The following is a 16509-nucleotide window of genomic DNA, read 5'->3' as shown; positions in this document are numbered from 1 at the left end:
TCTTGCCCTCCCTTCTTCCCGTGGACGTAGATTTACTTCAGTAAATCGAACCACGTAAATTCTTTGTGTCGTAGTCTTTATTCTCTACCAGCATTTACTAACATCAGAAATTCGCGGATCCATTACAACTCATCGTTCAAGATTAGAAAAAAGGTGTGTGATAAAAAGGAAGTGTTGCACATTGGAAGTGAAACAAAAGAGGTTACCTCTATATCTAGAAGCAGCATCACATTTCTGAACTTGCTAATAGAGAAAAAATTTATGGAGAGGGAACTGCAACAAATGTTATGTCGAATTAGATCTGCATGCAGAAGGAGAAAAGAGAGAGAGAATGTGTTTTGTCGCTCACACTGGCGCTCAGCAGAACATTTTTCTTCTATACAGGGAAATGATATGCTGAGCGACATTTGAGCGTCTGTAGATTCAGCTCAACAGTTACACTCGTTCATTAGTCATCCTTTATTATCATGGAAGAAGATGGATCATTTCAGAATTATCCACAGCACAAATATATCGGTTGGCAATTGATATAGTGTGTGCCACTAATTGATGATTTGTGTTTTCAACTGAAATTCCCATTTTAGAATTCTATTATGTCTGTCCCAATTAAGATGCTCTCTTTATTTTGTCACAGTCAAGATGACGCATTTTTATTTTTTGTTTCTTTTTCTCTCCAATTAGTACACTCAACCATTTTCGCTTCTTCCAACAATTGAATATTCAACTTTCTTTCTGTCTCCATTTAATACTTACACGTACTCTTTCATCTCCAATTAACCACATCAACCAACTCCTAAAATCATGTATCGACTAAAAAATGTGTCATCTTAGCTGGGACGGGGGAGTAGTTTCCAACCGAACCACACTTCCTTCAACTATATATATAATATTATTTGGCAAAACTATAATAGTATCATATACTTCAAAAATTAATTTATGGGTACATAATTCATTTACAATATTTACAAAATTAAAATGGAAAAGTTCTAAAAGTTTTATTTCATTTAAGAAACTAAAATCTACTCATTGAATTTTAGAAAGTTATCTAAAAAATTGAAGAAATTTATAGTACATACTAACAGGGTGCGTTAAAATGACAACACCTTTTAAAGTGATACTGTAACATCAAGTATCCTGCAATATTATAAATGTTACACTGCAATCAATAGATTGCATTCTAGCGTATTGGATATTGCAGACAGGCAAAAATTGCAGTCTAGCATATTGGATATTGAAGCCCGAGAAAATTTCCCTTGAGCGTTTTCTATGATTGCCACTTGGCAGCTGATTATTCGTCCACGTGTACAAATGATTGGCTAGGAATGATGGTATGGCGTCACTTTAAGAGGTGTTGTCATTTTAACACAAACCATATACTATATACTAATTCATGATACACATAAACATAACATAGTACTCTCTCCATTCCACAATAATAAAAGCATTTCATTTTGAGCACTCGTATTGAAAAAATGATAATAAATGGTTAAAGTAGAGAAAGAGTAAAGTAAGATAGAGAATAGTGTAGAGAAGAGTATTATCTACCGTATTCTCTATCTTACTTACTTTACTATTTCTCTACTTTAACTATTTATTATCATTTTTCCAAAACGAGTGCTCAAAATGAAATGTCTCTATTACTGTGGAACAGAGGGAGTATATAATATGAATGTCAAGTACTCCCAACGTCCCAACTAAGTTGAGTCGTATTCTTTTTTGGAATGTCCCAATTAAGTTCAATCATTTCCCTTTTTGATAAAAAATAAAATATCTAATCAATCTTACTTTATTACATCACCTACCTTACTATCTCCTTATCTTTTCTACTTTTCAACATAATTTATTAATCTCGTGCTTAAAAGTTTTGTCTTTACTTAGTTGGGACGGATGGTGTATAATATTTCAAGAAAACTCGAGTATTTTGTCAAATTAATCACGCATCCGTATTTATTCTTCTCCAAATCAAGGTCTTGTTTCAATAAACGAAAATCAAAACACTATTTAGTCACTTGATTGAACCATGAATCCATAAATAATGATTCAAAATTATTGTACCTTTAAAATATAGTAGTACTAATATTAAATTCAACAGTTGCTGTTTTTCATTTTCGGTGTTCATTTATTCCATTGTATGAGCATGCCGGCTGCTAGTTTCCATAGAATGGGACCAAAATCCAAAGCTATTTTCAATTTTCAGATTCTGGGTATTTAATCTGATGTTAGAATAATTTCGATAAAAACTACCTGTAAAAGAAATAGTCCACAAGTATAAAAAAGAAACTAACACAATCTTATAATCTTTAATACTTTTAAACAATTTGATTGCCTATGTCCATCAGTTGCAAAAACTACAGACTTTATTCTGAGAAGCTACAGATGTAAACACAATCAATACATTTTATGTGTTTAAATTATAAGCCAAACATATATGTATCATCACTTCCTAAAAAGGAGGACAACTGTATGTGCAGCTATACTCCGGTTCTCCCCAAGACTGTCTACCTTTTCATGAGTTTTTGCCTTGAGGTTCACAGCCGAAGGGTCCGCACCAAGTAGCTTGCATAAATTCTCCCGTATAGCCTCCTTATGAGGGCTCAGTTTTGGTCTTTGGAGAATCAATGTGGCGTCTAAGTTACCTAGTTCGTAGCCTGCCTCGTGCATTAGCCGAACCTAACATGCAGTAGAATAATATAGTGTTAATAAGTCATAAATGCAATGCGCTATAACTAATCTTAAGGTCTTCTCTAAGAGGGTTGTTTACTTAAGTGGATTGAGACTTTGACATATCTTGAGATATATCTCAAGGGCATTGACAATTTATACTATTTCAGCACATTTTGTTGGATTCATATCCCATTTAAAAGGTAGAATTAGAGGACTTATTAATCATGTATATTAACAATAATAAAAACTAAATGCTCCCTTATGGTAATGTCAAAATGACAGCATAAAATAAACAAACGAAGAGCTAAAGTAAAAGCTAGAAAAATAGACTTTGGATGCTTTCTTTCTTTTTATTCCTTTATTCTACAACAAGCATTTTGAAGTTGTTATTAAGCACAAATGCACACTCTAAAAACATGATAAAAACCATATTGTTAACAAGCATTTTTCTCTCTCCCCGAAAAAAACAATGTTCTACCAGGCTAATAAGGATGAGTCACCATTTTCTCACTAAAATCCTTCCAACAAGATATAAGGATTAATCAGTTTAAAATACGTGAACTTTGCCCCAAGTTTGGTTTTACAACGAGCTTAAATTGTCATATAATACACAAATTTTGCTTAGTTTATAATTTTCCCCAAATTTTACTTTTTCTGACGAAATTGAAGTTGACTTGGCAGCCAAAATTTCCCAGCAAACAAATAAACAATACAATTATTTTCCAAGTCATCTTCAATATCACCAAAAAGTAGTAAAATTAAGAGAAATTTGTAAACAATGTATATTTGTGAAGAAAAGTTAAAAGTGAATGTGCAAAACAAAAAATCAGAGCAAAGTTGGTGAATGTGATAGAAAGAAACCATTATCTAATTAATGAAATATTACTAACTAAATGAGTGAAATCACAATTAGCATATATACAAAGATGAAGGATAATCATATTTTGGAAGAAAAAAAAAGAGAGAGAGTGAACTCACAGCCTCCTCCACAAAAACACAAGATGCTGCGCCTTTCCACTTGGGATCTGTGTCTGGAAATATTTGACCTATATCCGGGAGGCCAAGCGCCCCCAATATTGCATCAACAACACAGTGCAGCAATACATCACCTAAAATTAACAAAAATAATCTCTGTCACAACACAAAAATGCAGATACTTATATCAATTTGATTCAATCTCGATTTAAAGAAGATAGGGTGAAGTTAAGGGTTGAATTAAAAAAACCTAAACCTAACAATTGAATTGAATTCAAAGCAATTGAAATTTGGGGTTCAGTCATAAAATTGGGGTTTATATATATATACTCCATATAATTAGATGTATTAGTTGGTGCGTGTTTGTACCGTCGGAGTGAGCTTCGCAGCCTCGATCGTGAGGAATATCGATGCCGCCGATAATGAGGGGATACCCCGGTTCGAGGCGATGAAGGTCAAATCCGTGGCCGACGCGGAAAGGAAGAAGCTTGGGCGGAGTAGCAGCTCCGGATTGAGGCTCTACTCCAACCGTGGTGGCGGCGGAAGCTACAGTCGGCCTGGCGGTGAATTTCAAGGAGGGAAGAGGCAATTTTCGGGGCAAGCAAGGTGGCGGTGCGGGTGATTGGAGAGCGGGTTGCTTTGAGGAGGTGTTGATGGGGAGAGGGGCGGGGTAGCAGAGGGAAGCAGCCATGGCCATATCGAAGAATTCTGGTAGGAAATGGAAATGGAAATGGAAATATCTGAGTAAGCTCTGATATTAAATTATGTTGGGAAGGAAGGAGGGAGGGAGGGACTGGAAATATTAAAATCATTTATTTTCTGTATACTTGGAATAAGTGTTTATTTATTGCAGGAGTCAATTATTGTAAAATTAGAGGTCATATTCCACAGCGGCGGTGCGACTGCGGAGTTTGGAGCCGTCTTTCTATTAATTAATACTATCATTTCATTTACATGTGGAGTTGAATGTATTGCATTTTTCTCTAGTTATATAATTTAAGGAATTTCATTCTTCGTAGGCGTCTCATACGAGTGCACTATTCAGGATACACAGCCCACATCGGAGGCAACCGAGACCAAGTACAGCAGGAAGAATCAGAGACCTCGTCGAGCACTCGAAAGCTATCAGGATTACGTTTTAACCATATTTCTAGCTATGTTATTCTGATTTATTTTCACTATAATATGATAGACTATAAGCTTCTTTCCGAATTTTCTTTATTGATTCTTTATGGGATTACAAAAGAGAGCCGAATCTAACATTAGGAACTCTAATATAAATAGAGACTTGCCATAGCTTATTCATTTAAAGAAATATCAAGTTCTACTTTATTTATCTTTGCTTTCAATCTCTCGTTGAAACTGCTCAAAACTCACGAGCGATCGAGGAACATTGAGCCCGCGATGCAACTTCGCCCCATTCACGTCGAAATTTCGTCATCAAAACTCCGATAAGGGCAATTTCCTTATCAATTTTGTGCTTTCATTGGATCTCTTGACTCGCCCGAATTCAGGAGTTGGACGCGTCAAACAATTGGGAATGCCACGTCCACCGGAACCGAGCATACACAATCAGTTCCGTCATTCGAAGACGGTAAATCTTCGGTTCCAACGTCGACACGTTGGACGCTATTCTATTTGGTCAATTGCTAACTTTCTTAAGTTGATAACCCGAGCATACATAATTTTATTGATATTTCAATATACTGTGTTGACATTATGTTTTGACATTTTAATTTTTGGGTTACCGCAGCGGAAGACACGGAAAACAAACAGTTCCTTACGAATCTATATAGGTGATTACGTATTCGATTCCAATTTCATGCAAATATTCTAGATCTATAGATAAAACACATCAAAACACATACAACATGCAATTTGATGTGGATTTGATTGTTACCCTTTATCCATTGAAGGATTGATGTTGCTATCAGCACCTCCCGGTAATCCTTGATTTATTGACCACGAATCTTCCACTCTATTCTCACGTCCTTGATTATTCATCAGTGCAGACAGATCTTGAAGAATCAATAATAGTTTGATGAGATATAGGAAGAGCCAATACAAAACACGAGATTGTCTTGATCTAATCCTATGAATTAGGATAGAACAAGAACAAAAACCAAGAACCATAATCTCCCTAGGACAAGGGCACGAAAACCAATGCAAGATGGAGAAAGAAAACGTTGTTGACGGCGGCTAGGGTTAGGTGGGAGGAGTGTGTTGTGTCTTGTGTACTAGGGTTTCCACATCTCATCACTATTTATAAGCTTGGACTAGGTTTGGGCTAGAGTGGGGATCCATGGAGTGAATTAGATGTTGGACTCACCTATTAAATGAACTAGTATTAACACCCGAGCTATGCACGGGACATAAGAGTTTCAAATAATGAATATAAAATATAATAAATATATGGAAAATAAGAATTGAAAGCAATATGGAGATTTAAAAAAAACAAAAATGTACTTATCTTGTCTCACTCAAAATGAAGAATTTACTACTCCCCATTGAATGAAACATTTATGCAATTTTAATTTATAATCTAAGTGAAGTAAAAATAATAAAATTAATGACAAAAATAAGATGTGTGACTAATGATCTAAGAGTATGAATTAACTAGAATAAGATATACAAATAAAGAAAATATGTGTGAGTATAGATGTTTATTGAAAGTGCTATGAAAGTCATTAATCCAAATAAAAGGCAAATTAATATATTAATTTAATAGCTTAATTTATAAAAAAATAATTTGAAAAAAATATATGGAATATTAAACATATCCACATTAAATATATGAATAATTTAAATCATATAATTTTAAAACTTCTTTGAGAAGTCAAGTTAGAAAATTTTTATTATCCAATAATCACATTTTAGTTGACTGTTTATTTCTTTCTTTTAATTTCAGACCATAGCATAACTTGATATACATTGCCAAATACTAAATGAATTTTTTATATTGGAAAGAATAAATTTCTTACTTCCCGCCACATATACGTATAAAAAGTAAATTACTACTATCACTTAAAATAACGATAATATTTTATGCATCTTGTTTATTTTGAATAATGTGAGAATTTACACTACTCTTTATATTAAGAAGTTATACAAACTTTATAAGTTAGGTTTAATTTTAAATATATATAATGTCATCTTATTCCTTAGTTTAATCTATAAACTTAGTAGTATTGTTTAATTAGAGGCGAATTAAAATATAAGAACTAAAAACTTTAATTGAGTAAATATAGGATGGAAATTGTAAGCATTACATATATATGTTGTCGTTTAGCTTGTGAATTAATTCGGAGAAAAAGTATTGCAATAAATGATTAAATCTCAATTTTAACCTAAATAAATGGAAGGCTAACTAAACTCTCTAACACAATTCCAATTTAACTCAAATATAAGTCTAATTAATATATAAATTTAATAACTTAATTATAAAAAAAATTAATGGTAGTGCACTATTTAAATGTGTTTTAAAACTTCTTCAAGAAGTTAGCATTTTATTGGGCTATTATTTGTCCAACTGTTTTTGCCTTAAAAATTATTTTAAATAGAAGACACTCATCTTTCCATTTTCCCTCCAAAAAGGGCATTAAGGACTTTTCATCAAACTTGCACTTTAGATTAGGATAGATATCTAATTAAATCGATTAACTCATGATTTAATATATTATGCAATGGAATATTTTTTTGTTCCACTAAAAAATAATATTCCCCTCCCATCTAAATCACCAAATTACGAAAAACTTGGCTTCCATTTTATTTTATAATATTTATGTCGGGGTTTGGTGCCACTTGCATAGCGGAAGACATGTACAAAACAAATAAATCAAATAAGGATCTATTTGACCGATTATGTGATTAATCAATTCACATGTTAAACAGATAATTGCATGCTAAAACGTAAATAATTCATGCTTAAAGAAAGTAAATCCTAAAACATGAATCCTACGGTTTAGAGTTACCGAATTGATTCCCCAAAGAATCGTCGATTGCTTGCACCTTTTCCACGTGATAATCTTCAATACTAGACCACGGATCTTCTGACTAGTTCCCAAACTGTGTCTCGATATCAGGGTGGACTGATCTTATCAAAATACTAGGACTCGAATAGACAGAACTTTCTCACGGATGAGAGCTGAAAAACTCACGGAGGAGAATTATAAGAAAAAATCGTCCCTAACTCTATTTAGGAGTGGTGTGATTTTCAAAGGAATTAAATCTAAATTCTTTCTCTTTTATTCTCCTTTATTCTCCTATCTATGGAAGGTTTTGGATATGGCCTCTCCAAATTAGTTTATTACTAATTAAATTGAGCCCACAATTTAATACAAGCTTATATTGGAATATTATTAGCAGCCACTACAGAAATAATATTGCACTGCCAATCCAAATCCGAAATTACAAGTAATCCGGGTTTCCTCGTTTAAATGATTATTTCTCGCTCTTAAGATATAAATGTCCATTAATTAATTGAAGTCTGCTATGGACTTAATTAGTTAACATCTTATTCATTCCAAGAGAGGACTTAGCAAGAAACACTTATTTTTTATTCATGGAATAATTAAATTCCAACTAGCCAGTTTCCGAATAATAAAACATTGTTCGAGCTCCTCTTGAGGACATTATCAAACCAAACTCACCAGGCGCGCAATTCAACATAATAGCAATCCTAGTACCGCTAGATATTAATTACCACTACCTAATATATCACGATTATTGGGTTGCGAAAAACCCGCACCATTTGATAAGTCAAAGTAATGCATAATCAATAACGTATGCTCAGTGCTAACGTTTGTGATTAAGAAATAGTTGTTTATCAAGACATAGTCTTCCGGTAGATAGCATGAAGACATGTCTTGTTGTTTAGATCCATTCAGTGCTATACAATACCAATGTCATAGAAATATGCGAGCTGACATTGCAACCTTTCACAATAGGTAGTCTAAGCATATCTGGTTTGTGAAATTCTTATTTTCTTTGTTTAGAACTGACCGTGTTACCTTAAAGTGGACGACGCCCACAATCGGTCTACTAAAACAAAGACTTAGGCTTTGTTTGCTTCTTATGCATTTAAATGTTTGTAAAACATCTTATAAATGCACAAGCAAACACAATGTAATAATAGTGGTGATTCTATTCGTAAGAAACTGCTCGAATAATACTGAATCAGATTAAAAGTGGATTGTAGAGTTTTTCGTATACAAGCAGGATTCTATTCGTGCAGGTATCGCCTTCGAAAGGTTTTCTTGCAGGTATCGCCTTCGGAAGGGATAACAATATTTGGAGTCAAGGGAAAAATTTGACCCCGAAACATAGGACCGTCTGAGATTCTAGAAGCAGTTGGACCAGTAGTAACAAGGTTATTTTAAATTAATTGTGTCGACTCAACTTATTTGAAGTGGATTTTGGTTGGAGTGGCTAAATGGTACTGAAACTAAGAAGGTTATTTTAATAATATCCACAACAATAGTAATAATAAATTAATAATTTTAATTAATATTCAATATTTATACATACTTATCTTCTCCCATAAATTATAAATAGAAATTATTGCTATTGATTTATTTTTACTCATTATTCCATCAAAAATTATTTAGAGACAAAGGCCAAGTTACTTGATATTTTAATAATTTATTAATAGTTAAACTTTTATACAAAATACAAATAAAAAATATAATAAAATCTTTTACAATTTTCATTTATACAAAATACAAAATCTATTGATTTAAAAGTCTCATATCTTAACTATTCATGGGTTCCACTGTACTTTTCACTCCATCTCTTAACTAAGAGACAGAACCTGCAACCCTTCATCTCTTATCCGTCTCTTAACCATCTCATCCTTAACTATTCATTTAATTTTATTTTTTATTTTTATTTCCAACAAATTCAATTAATAAAAATACACTTTATTAAATAAAATAAAAATTACAACTTAAAATCCTAAAAAAAAACATAATTAAATTCATGGCAAAATAAAAAAAAACATAATTTAAAATACAATTTTATAGAAATTATAAAAACTACTCCGCCGACGAATCATCCCCGGAGTGGGTTCATCCGGATAATCCTCCCTAATTTGGGATAATCCCTGTGAATACCTCGGAGCGGAGGGACGAGCATATGCATCCACATCAAAATGGGGTGGTTGGTACCCGCCGGCGTCGACGAACCGGAACCCGAACCAGCCAATACATTGTACATGCCCCCAGTCGCCAAATGCGTTGATGTCAAACTCGCCGGAGCCGCCACCGCCAGAGTTTCCGTCGCCGGATTTTGTAATGAAAATTGGAGAGTTTAGATGAAAATTGGAGAGGAAATGGAGATGATTTGGGAAGAATAGATGTGTGTTTGTGTGTGTAATGGGGATTAAATAGGAGTATTTATAGAGTAAAAAATAAAAATAAAAAAGAAAAACGGTCGAAAACGGTAATATTACCGTTTGATTTTTTATTTTATTTTTTTAAATTCAAATTTTTTAAAAAAAATGATTTATTGCGTCAGGGTGACGAAGCTCACTCGCAGGCCGGCGAGTGGGCGTCACGCGTAGCGCCAGCGTGCGCCACGTCGCGCGGGCGCCGTCTCGCCATCCGTCTCTGTGGGACGGACGTCTCGGTGGATGGTGACGAGACGGGACGCTGCAACGCGTCCCGCGTCCATCTCGTCTCGGAGGGACGAGATAAGAGACACCCGCGAGATACGTTGTGGGTGCTCTTAGACTCTAACAAAAATGGAGGGATGTGCAAGCTCCTGCAGGAGCCTCTGCAAAATGCCATCACTAAGTCCACGTATGGACAAGGGTCAAGATACCCAAATCTCCAAAGAAGGAAGTGAAGACAATTGGTGATCAAGAGTGAGCTCATGTCAGAGCCCAAAAGAAGAAATATATTACAGAACCAAATCAGCCAAAGTGGGATTCCCAAGGCTGAGTGTTGAAATTACTGAATTGGTTCATTTCACAAAATGCCAAGGCTGAGTGTTGAAATTTGACAAAAATTTTGTCCCACATCGGTGGGCATTAGGAAGTTGGAGGGAGTGGCTGCCTATAAAAGGGGCACTCCTCCCTCATTTGTAATGTATCTCAAATATGTATTCTCTTCTCCGTCTAAATATAAGCGGGCTCTGCAAAGGGTGCTCGGAGACGTAGGTAATTTGGCCGAACTCCGTTATCAAAGTTTCGGGTGTGTTCTTTCTTTATTATTTATTTTGTTCCGCATTTATTTCTGGGTTTATTTTCTGTTGGGATATTGTATTCAATATTATTTGCGGGTTTTGTAGTAGTGTTTTGTAGGGTTCTTTTGTGTTTTTTATATTGTGATAAATACACCGACTGATAAATTCTATTAGGAATCTGGTATTTAAGAGGGATAGTGTCCCCGCCAGTCTTTCTAAAGAATTTATTTGGAGAAGTAGTTTTATCGAGTAGACCCCATTGGATTAACTCTGAAATTACTGAATTGGTTCATTTCACTATTTGAGAGAAAATTACCCGGTTTTCTCAACAAGTGGTATCAGAGCCAAAGGTTCGTTCTTGGTTCTGTTTGTTTGTAATATTGAATACTTTATTTTGAGTCTATAATGGCGGGTAATGATCAAGAAAACAAGGCTAGTTCTTCATCATCGTGGTCGAGGTTTCCATTGTCAAACATGAAATTGACGGTGGAGATATTTGACGGTACTGACCATTTTGGTATGTGGCAGGGGGAGGTTCTAGACTCTCTTTTCCAACAGGGTCTAGACATTGCCATTGAAGAAAAGAAACCAGAAGATATAGATGATATAGATTAGAGTACCATAAATCGGTTAGCTTGTGGAACAACTCGGTCGTGTCTGTCCAGGGGGCAGAAGTATGCTGTCAAGAATGAGACTTCTGCACATAGATTGTGGAAGACACTAGAGGACAAATTTCTAAAGAAGAGTTGTCAGAATAAAGCTCCTTATGAAGAAAAGGTTGTTCCGATTTGAATACCGATCAGGTACCACTATGAATGAACACATTACTTTGTTTAATGTCCTTGGCATGGACTTCTTTACTATTGTCACAGAAGTACATCCAAGGCTGAATGACGCAACTAGTGTTCAGTCAGAAGCATCTGCAATGACACCCTTGCATGGAAGCAGAAATGCATCTTCAGTATGTTTTCTGTGGTTAATATCTTTCTTCTGGACCATAATGTATTTTTTAATTGATGTCCTGTGTATTTAGATAGCTGAACCTAACAAGGGATCCAGGCAGTTTTTTCAAGACATTAACTTTCAGTTACAACAAGGTGACACGTTGTATTTTTAGGGAAACAAGGTGCAATTATTTTGGTAACGCTGCAAACAGTGCTGTATCTTTTATGGCAAGAAAGTAGATTATTAACTTAGTGTTACTCTCGCAGGATGACAGAGAAAGGATTATTGTTCGTAGATTCAAATTAGAAGAATTGCGTATAGAGGAAATTCAAGATCTTGAGGTTTCTGCTCTCTTTTAAGATTTCTATATTGATTTTATGAGATTAGCTTTTCAATACCACTGAGATGGCCTTCATACAACTTTTTTAGTAGAACTTTTTAGGACTTATTTTGATGTTGTGTGGCTTATGTATTGTTTTTGCATATGACGATATACTACATTCTTTATAGATGTTCGTAAGTGGCTTTGCTTACTTCTCAAACAGAATGATGTCATGAAACACTTTCGAGAGGATCTGCATTGGGCTGACTTCAAAAAGCTAAGTTGATGGAGTTGAGTCTCTAGTGCTTTCTTGTCTTTGTATGCTATATCTTTCCATGTGTTCCTCTTGGCAGATAAGTAGCCGTTTAAAATCCTTGCACTGCTGAACGAGATGGAGACACCCTCAAAGTTGCATCCAAATACTTTGGCGATAGGCTATAAGATTCTTGGTGAGCTTATAACTAACTATTGTTGGGTTGTTCATTTAGACTTTTCATACGAGTGATGGAGAAGAGGAAGGCAAGCCAGGAGATCCTAGAGCTGCCCTAAGATGCTCCGAGCGAGAATGTGTACGATTTTGACTGGTGCCTTTTCAAGATCTTGTAAATATGTCCTGACTGACCTTTTAACTAATAACGCCCCTAATATTGAAGATTCATGTCATGATTTTGATTAGTTGGGTGTTAATTGAGGTCTGAAGTTGTTATTGCTTTAGTTGCAGACTTTTTTTGAAGGGCTTATACAGTTAAGTAGAGTACTCTTGATAGTTTCATCACGGAACTGTTGCTATGGCCTTTGGAAGTCAACTTTTGATAGGGTTCCACAGATGGATGATGGAAATCAACTTTTGAGAGCTTTGAATGTTCTGATGTTAAAGATTCTAGTAACTATCACTGTAAAACTTATTTGGCAAGCATGGCTAGTTTTTCTCTCTTCTTATGAATATAATTGTTGTTGGTGGCCGTATTGCACATGCAGGATAACGCATAACGCAGAGCGTACTTCATCATTTGATGTGCTTATAATCTCTTAAGATTTGATTATTACTACTTTGTCAACAATTGGTGCTCTTGGGACTGCAATGGGACAGCCACTTGAGAAGTCAAGCAAGGTATTCTCTTATACTATCAGTTACAGGTTTATTAGAAGTCAAGCAAGGTATTCTTACTTAATTATTTATTAAAAACATAATAATAATAATAATAATTATTATTATTACAATGCATAATTTTAATAATTTGATTCAATTTTCATATTAAGTTAGTTCAAGTATGTAACATAATAATAAGAAATAATATAATAATACTACTAATAATAATTATAGTCAATTTTTAAATTTTCATAATTAGTTATTTCTAAATTATAATAAAAACATAAAATAATAATAATAATTATTATTATAATGATGACGGTTTTGTGTTTTGATTATTGAACCATAAGTATTAGGCATATTATATAATTGGTTATGACATTATGCTTTCTTTAATAGCACATATATTACATTATGACATTGTTTTAATAGCACATATATTTCATTTTTTTTTATTTTCTAATTTTTGAATTGATATGTATGTATATTCATAATATTTTATCGATTGCCATATCCCGCGCCATACCTTTACGCCGTATCCGAGTGGCGGTTTTTGCGTTGGCCGTCATACGCCATCCATAACATTGTTAATTACTAGTATTCTTTATGATAAATTTCTCTTATTTTTGCCGAGGATTATGGAATTGGAATACATCATTCGCCGTAAGTATATGATCACAAACATGCTCATGCTTAGTGGAAAGAAGCCTATTGTTGCATTGTGGTAAGTACAATGTAAAATATTACTATTACACAAGGAGACACATTATGAGCACGTATTCTAGACGCCTAGCTACTTCACATAAACATATGGTTAACCACTGTTGACTCTCCCGTTTTGCTTGTTTTATACACATCTCTTTCTTAGTCGGCTGCCACTAAGAAAGCCACGTCTGGAAAATCTTGTATTAACAAGAAGGGTGATGGAGGACAAAAACAAAAGTTTCTAAGCCTATGGAGCATGAAGATGTCGAGGTCAGAGCAGCTGTTTTTCCCCTCTTACCTGTTGTATGCTGAATACATTATTAGGGACACCCACGATAGATCTTTTTGACTAACTAAAACAGTTTTCTTTACAGCAAACTGAAATGAGTTTGGAAGAGATTTAGAGCAGATTAGGATCCCTTATTCAAGTAGAGACAATTACTCAACTAAAAAGTGTTGGGTGGAAAGAGCTGCTTGAAGGTTAGGGTTCAAATTACTGTTTGACCTTATTTGTAACAGTTGCATATTTAGGTCATATGTATGTTTTCCCACTTAAATTATGGTTTTGCATCGTGCGTTCATTTTATTATATCCCACTTTTTTGGGTGTAAACCTGTCCCTCAAACATATGAATTGCAACTTACTGAAAACAATGATTGCATGTTTGACTGCATGCTTTAATGAAATATTGAGGGTTTGTGGATGAGAAACCGTATGAATATCCAAAAATTTTATTACTTGATTGAGGTTTGCCAACTCTTTTAGCTGCCGGATGGCGCTAGACCTATCTTATATCTCTCCCCTTATAGGTATCAAAAAATTTGAGAGATATACAAGGTTCTGCTTTGGCTATTATTTGATAATGACTGAAGCCATATGGAGTTTTCAAGGTAGATTTGTTTTGTCAAGCATCGCGTTTAAAAGCAGCCTAAAGACAGAATAAATGGTCATGGCGACCGCGAATCTGGGCATGGAAGTAGAAATGCACCTTCAGTATGCGTTCTGTGGTTAATATCTTTCTTCTCAACCATATATCTTTCTTTTGAACCATAATTTTTTGTTAATTGATGTCCTGTTTAGCCTAACAAGGGATACAGGCAAGAATCCATCTTGTGTGTTCAAGACATCAACATTAGCATGAAGGATTCAACCAAGGTTGGTACAAATTTATTTTTTAGGGAAACAAGGTGCAAATATTTTGGTAACTACAGGCTACAAACAGTGCTGTATCTTTTATGTAAACAAAGTGTATTATTAACTTAGTCTTACTCTCGTTGGTTGACACGGAAAGGATTATTGTTGCCAGATTCAAAATCGAAGAATTGCGTATAGAGCAAATTCAAGATCTTTAGGTTTCTGTTCTCTTTAAGATTTCTTTATTAATTTTGTGGGATGCCTTCATACAACTTTTTAGAACTTTTGTCAGCTTTTGGGTTTGGGTAAATGGTGTAAGACCATCAGTGCTGACTTGTTTTTGCATCTGATGATATGTTTCATTCTTATAGATGTTAGAAAGTGACTTTGCTTACTTCTCAAACAGAATAATGTCATGAAATCTTTTGGGAGGATCTGATCGGAGGCTCTTAAGTGCTGACTTCAAAAGCAAGTTGATGGCATTGAGATGCTGCAGAAGGTTATTTCAACATAAATTCTAGTTTTGATTGTGTAACTTTTGAAATTTTCATTAAACCTTCGATTTGTTCATAATACACAGGCTCTTCCATCCATGGGAAGGGAGGTGATTGAAGTCTTAGATATATACTCTTGAAGTGGTTTGTGTTGTGGTTTTTGAATCCAACACATCATGCTTATTAAAGGTAAATAGGATTTTATTAATTTGTTTGCAGCATGCCCGTGGGCTTTGCTCTCTGAATTTATCAAATGGTATTTTTGAAAAAGAAATGAGTGATACCATATTTGATGAGTATACTCAGGAGACTTGTTATTGAACATTTGATTATTCAATATGTTTGTGGAATTGATGAATTACAAATTGTTATTGATTCTCTAATATCTAGCTCTCTAAGAGTGTTACATCCCGTTAATATATATGTTCTTATAATTCTTATTTACCATATTTAAACTATCTCGGATCATTTCTTGACTCTTGACCTTCTGTAACTTTGATAAGGTACTTGAATATCTTCGCGTGCTTCAGGATATGTTGAGAAGTGTGGGCTACATTGCGGTACCCCATCTTTCTTCCTAGCTTGGTTGATAAGGTAATGATGTGTTAAAGGTTTAGGGTTTACTGTCTATGTCTCAACCAGTATCCAAAGTCTTATTAAGCTAAGGAAGTTGTGGCAAGTGAATGCATAGTTATTACTTTTGTTTTGAACATCGTCTTTCTTGATAATTCTGCAAATTATGTAGGTGATAATATTTGGAGATATTTGGAAGCTTACTTAGAAGTTTAGTAAGTTGAGGTTCACATCAATTTTTCATCTGGTTCTTCCACTATAACAGTTCTTATGCCTTTTTGATTCGTGCACAAGAGATGGAGAAGAAGGAATGCAAGCCTTGAGAAGCTAGAGCTGCCCTAAGACTACTCTCCGTCCGAGAAAATATGTGCAGTTTGTGTATACTTCCTAATCTGTGCAATGTGTATATTGTATTTATATTTGTA

The 16509-nt window shown here is 34.4% G+C and overlaps 1 protein-coding gene and 2 long non-coding RNA genes across 12 annotated transcripts; 2 read left to right on the top strand and 1 right to left on the bottom strand.

The window, feature by feature from the left end:
- Positions 1-2267: 2267 nt before the first annotated feature.
- On the bottom strand, positions 2268-4425 carry LOC121756234 (2-C-methyl-D-erythritol 2,4-cyclodiphosphate synthase, chloroplastic-like). Its single transcript, XM_042151727.1, has 3 exons — positions 4009-4425; positions 3643-3773; positions 2268-2670 (listed from the first exon to the last, which is right to left on the bottom strand). Exons 1-3 carry the CDS (start codon positions 4334-4336, stop codon positions 2437-2439), a joined length of 693 nt encoding a protein of 230 aa, XP_042007661.1. The 5' UTR covers positions 4337-4425; the 3' UTR covers positions 2268-2436.
- A 7240-nt stretch (positions 4426-11665) lies between these two features.
- Positions 11666-12446, top strand: LOC121755455. Of its 2 annotated transcripts, none has more exons than XR_006040748.1 (4): positions 11666-11782; positions 11855-11918; positions 12033-12107; positions 12277-12446. It is a non-coding gene; the product is annotated as an uncharacterized LOC121755455 (long non-coding RNA). The 2 variants fall into 2 exon arrangements; XR_006040749.1 differs by having other exon boundaries at positions 11855-11947.
- A 393-nt stretch (positions 12447-12839) lies between these two features.
- On the top strand, positions 12840-16509 carry LOC121753703. 9 transcript variants are annotated; one of them, XR_006040478.1, is made up of 11 exons: positions 12840-12971; positions 13067-13199; positions 13813-13902; positions 14047-14153; positions 14258-14363; positions 14693-14890; positions 14964-15038; positions 15424-15516; positions 15598-15700; positions 16015-16105; positions 16257-16509. It is a non-coding gene; the product is annotated as an uncharacterized LOC121753703 (long non-coding RNA). The 9 variants fall into 9 exon arrangements; XR_006040480.1 differs by having other exon boundaries at positions 12846-13199; positions 16042-16105; positions 16257-16299; positions 16379-16509; XR_006040477.1 differs by having other exon boundaries at positions 12846-13199; positions 16257-16299; positions 16379-16509.

This window comes from Salvia splendens, chromosome 11 (genome assembly GCF_004379255.2).
Source record: "Salvia splendens isolate huo1 chromosome 11, SspV2, whole genome shotgun sequence".
Taxonomy (NCBI): Eukaryota; Viridiplantae; Streptophyta; class Magnoliopsida; order Lamiales; family Lamiaceae; genus Salvia; species Salvia splendens.
The sequence above is the reverse complement of the archived record's forward strand: the minus strand, read 5'-3'. Positions and strand labels throughout refer to the sequence as shown.

Excerpts from the sequence above, each read along its gene's own strand:
- LOC121756234 (XM_042151727.1), bottom strand. The coding sequence starts at position 4,336 with ATGGCCATGGCTGCTTCCCTCTGCTACCCCGCCCCTCTCCCCATCAAC. Across the intron at positions 3,774-4,008 it reads CTGCGAAGCTCACTCCGACG|GTGATGTATTGCTGCACTGT; the intron begins GTACAAACACGC and ends TGTTAATTTTAG. Across the intron at positions 2,671-3,642 it reads GTGTTTTTGTGGAGGAGGCT|GTTCGGCTAATGCACGAGGC; the intron begins GTGAGTTCACTC and ends ACTGCATGTTAG.